Source organism: Oratosquilla oratoria, chromosome 39 (assembly GCF_046742065.1).
Source record: "Oratosquilla oratoria isolate Oo_2021 chromosome 39, ASM4674206v1, whole genome shotgun sequence".
NCBI lineage: Eukaryota > Metazoa > Arthropoda > Malacostraca > Stomatopoda > Squillidae > Oratosquilla > Oratosquilla oratoria.
This window is the reverse complement of record NC_134815.1, coordinates 33,312,419-33,313,496: the sequence shown is the minus strand read 5'-3', so window position 1 is coordinate 33,313,496 and position 1,078 is coordinate 33,312,419. Positions and strand designations below refer to the sequence as shown.

Here is a 1,078-nt window from a genome sequence, read left to right as displayed (position 1 = left end):
TACCAGATGCACTGGCCTCGCCTGTTCTTTGCCTGGCTTCCGCCTCCAGCCAGTATTTGGTACACATCGCTGCGGCCATCAAGGCGATGGCAAAGCAACAGCCGAAAAAGGTTATAAAAATCATTCCCCGCTTAAAGATATTCATGATTGCGGTTCGATAAGCACTCACTAATCACCAATCACGTGAACTGATCACCTGTACCCCATCACATCACCCGATATCAAGGACTAAGTCGTCTCCTCAGTTTCACCTACAACCACACCTGCCAAGCCATTCTAAAACGTCATGGGTACCAACCCTTCCGAGACTAACGCAGGTAGGATGTGGATATCACTACGTCTGTTTCCATTATTCATCAACTTTTCTCAGTCCGTAGGTGAGGAAAATATTACTTTCTACTTAAACTATACGAATGTTCATCTCAAAAGGGTGGGAAACTAAATGGAAAAATAACTAAATCGTTGTTATTTTGACCAAGGTTCTACAACCCTGATTAGTAATTGCCTCGAAGAGCAGGCACGTTTCCTTTGTCGACAAAACCACATATTTTCGTTTTATTACATTTATGTTCATTGTCTTCCCGTTATTCTTGTCTTATCAATTTAAGGGACATATTAATACTGTTTTATTGCGTACTGAAACAGGAAGAGCGCATTGAGGTCCCTAGAAAAACAGAAGTAGATAACCGCAACAGTAACTGTCGTGCGTAGACATACCTATTACAGCTACTAGTTATATTTATATTCATTTTACCACGATCATGTGCGTTATACATCTTTTCACACACAAAAAATAAAATAATCTATTCTCATTTGTTAGGTAAGAAGAGTGTTCTCGTCATAATGAGTTTAAGTCTGTATTACTTGTCAACCGAGACGAGTTGCCAGTTAGACTATTACTAGCGGGATTAAGAAGAGCCAGTCTCTGTGGTGGAAATTTGTCCCTGACTGTCCACCAAAGCCTAGGAGGGATTAATTAGCGCTGAGTGTTGGTAATTACCTCACAGGCTTACACCATGACCACGAGCTTGATATGAAACGAGAAGCCATTATCATTGGTTTTATAAATCAAACTGAT

At 40.5% G+C, this 1,078-nt stretch overlaps 1 protein-coding gene across 1 annotated transcript in view; it reads right to left on the bottom strand.

Annotated features, from left to right (window-relative positions):
* The window catches only part of LOC143020347 (clarin-2), a 132,590-nt gene extending 132,333 nt beyond the window's left edge, over positions 1 to 257 (bottom strand). Inside the window, exon 1 of the mRNA XM_076176690.1 lies at positions 1 to 257. This exon is cut by the window's left edge and continues 105 nt beyond it. Within this exon, the coding sequence (XP_076032805.1) occupies positions 1 to 145 (145 nt within the window). The 5' untranslated portion in view covers positions 146 to 257.
* Between the last annotated feature and the right edge of the window lie 821 nt (positions 258 to 1,078).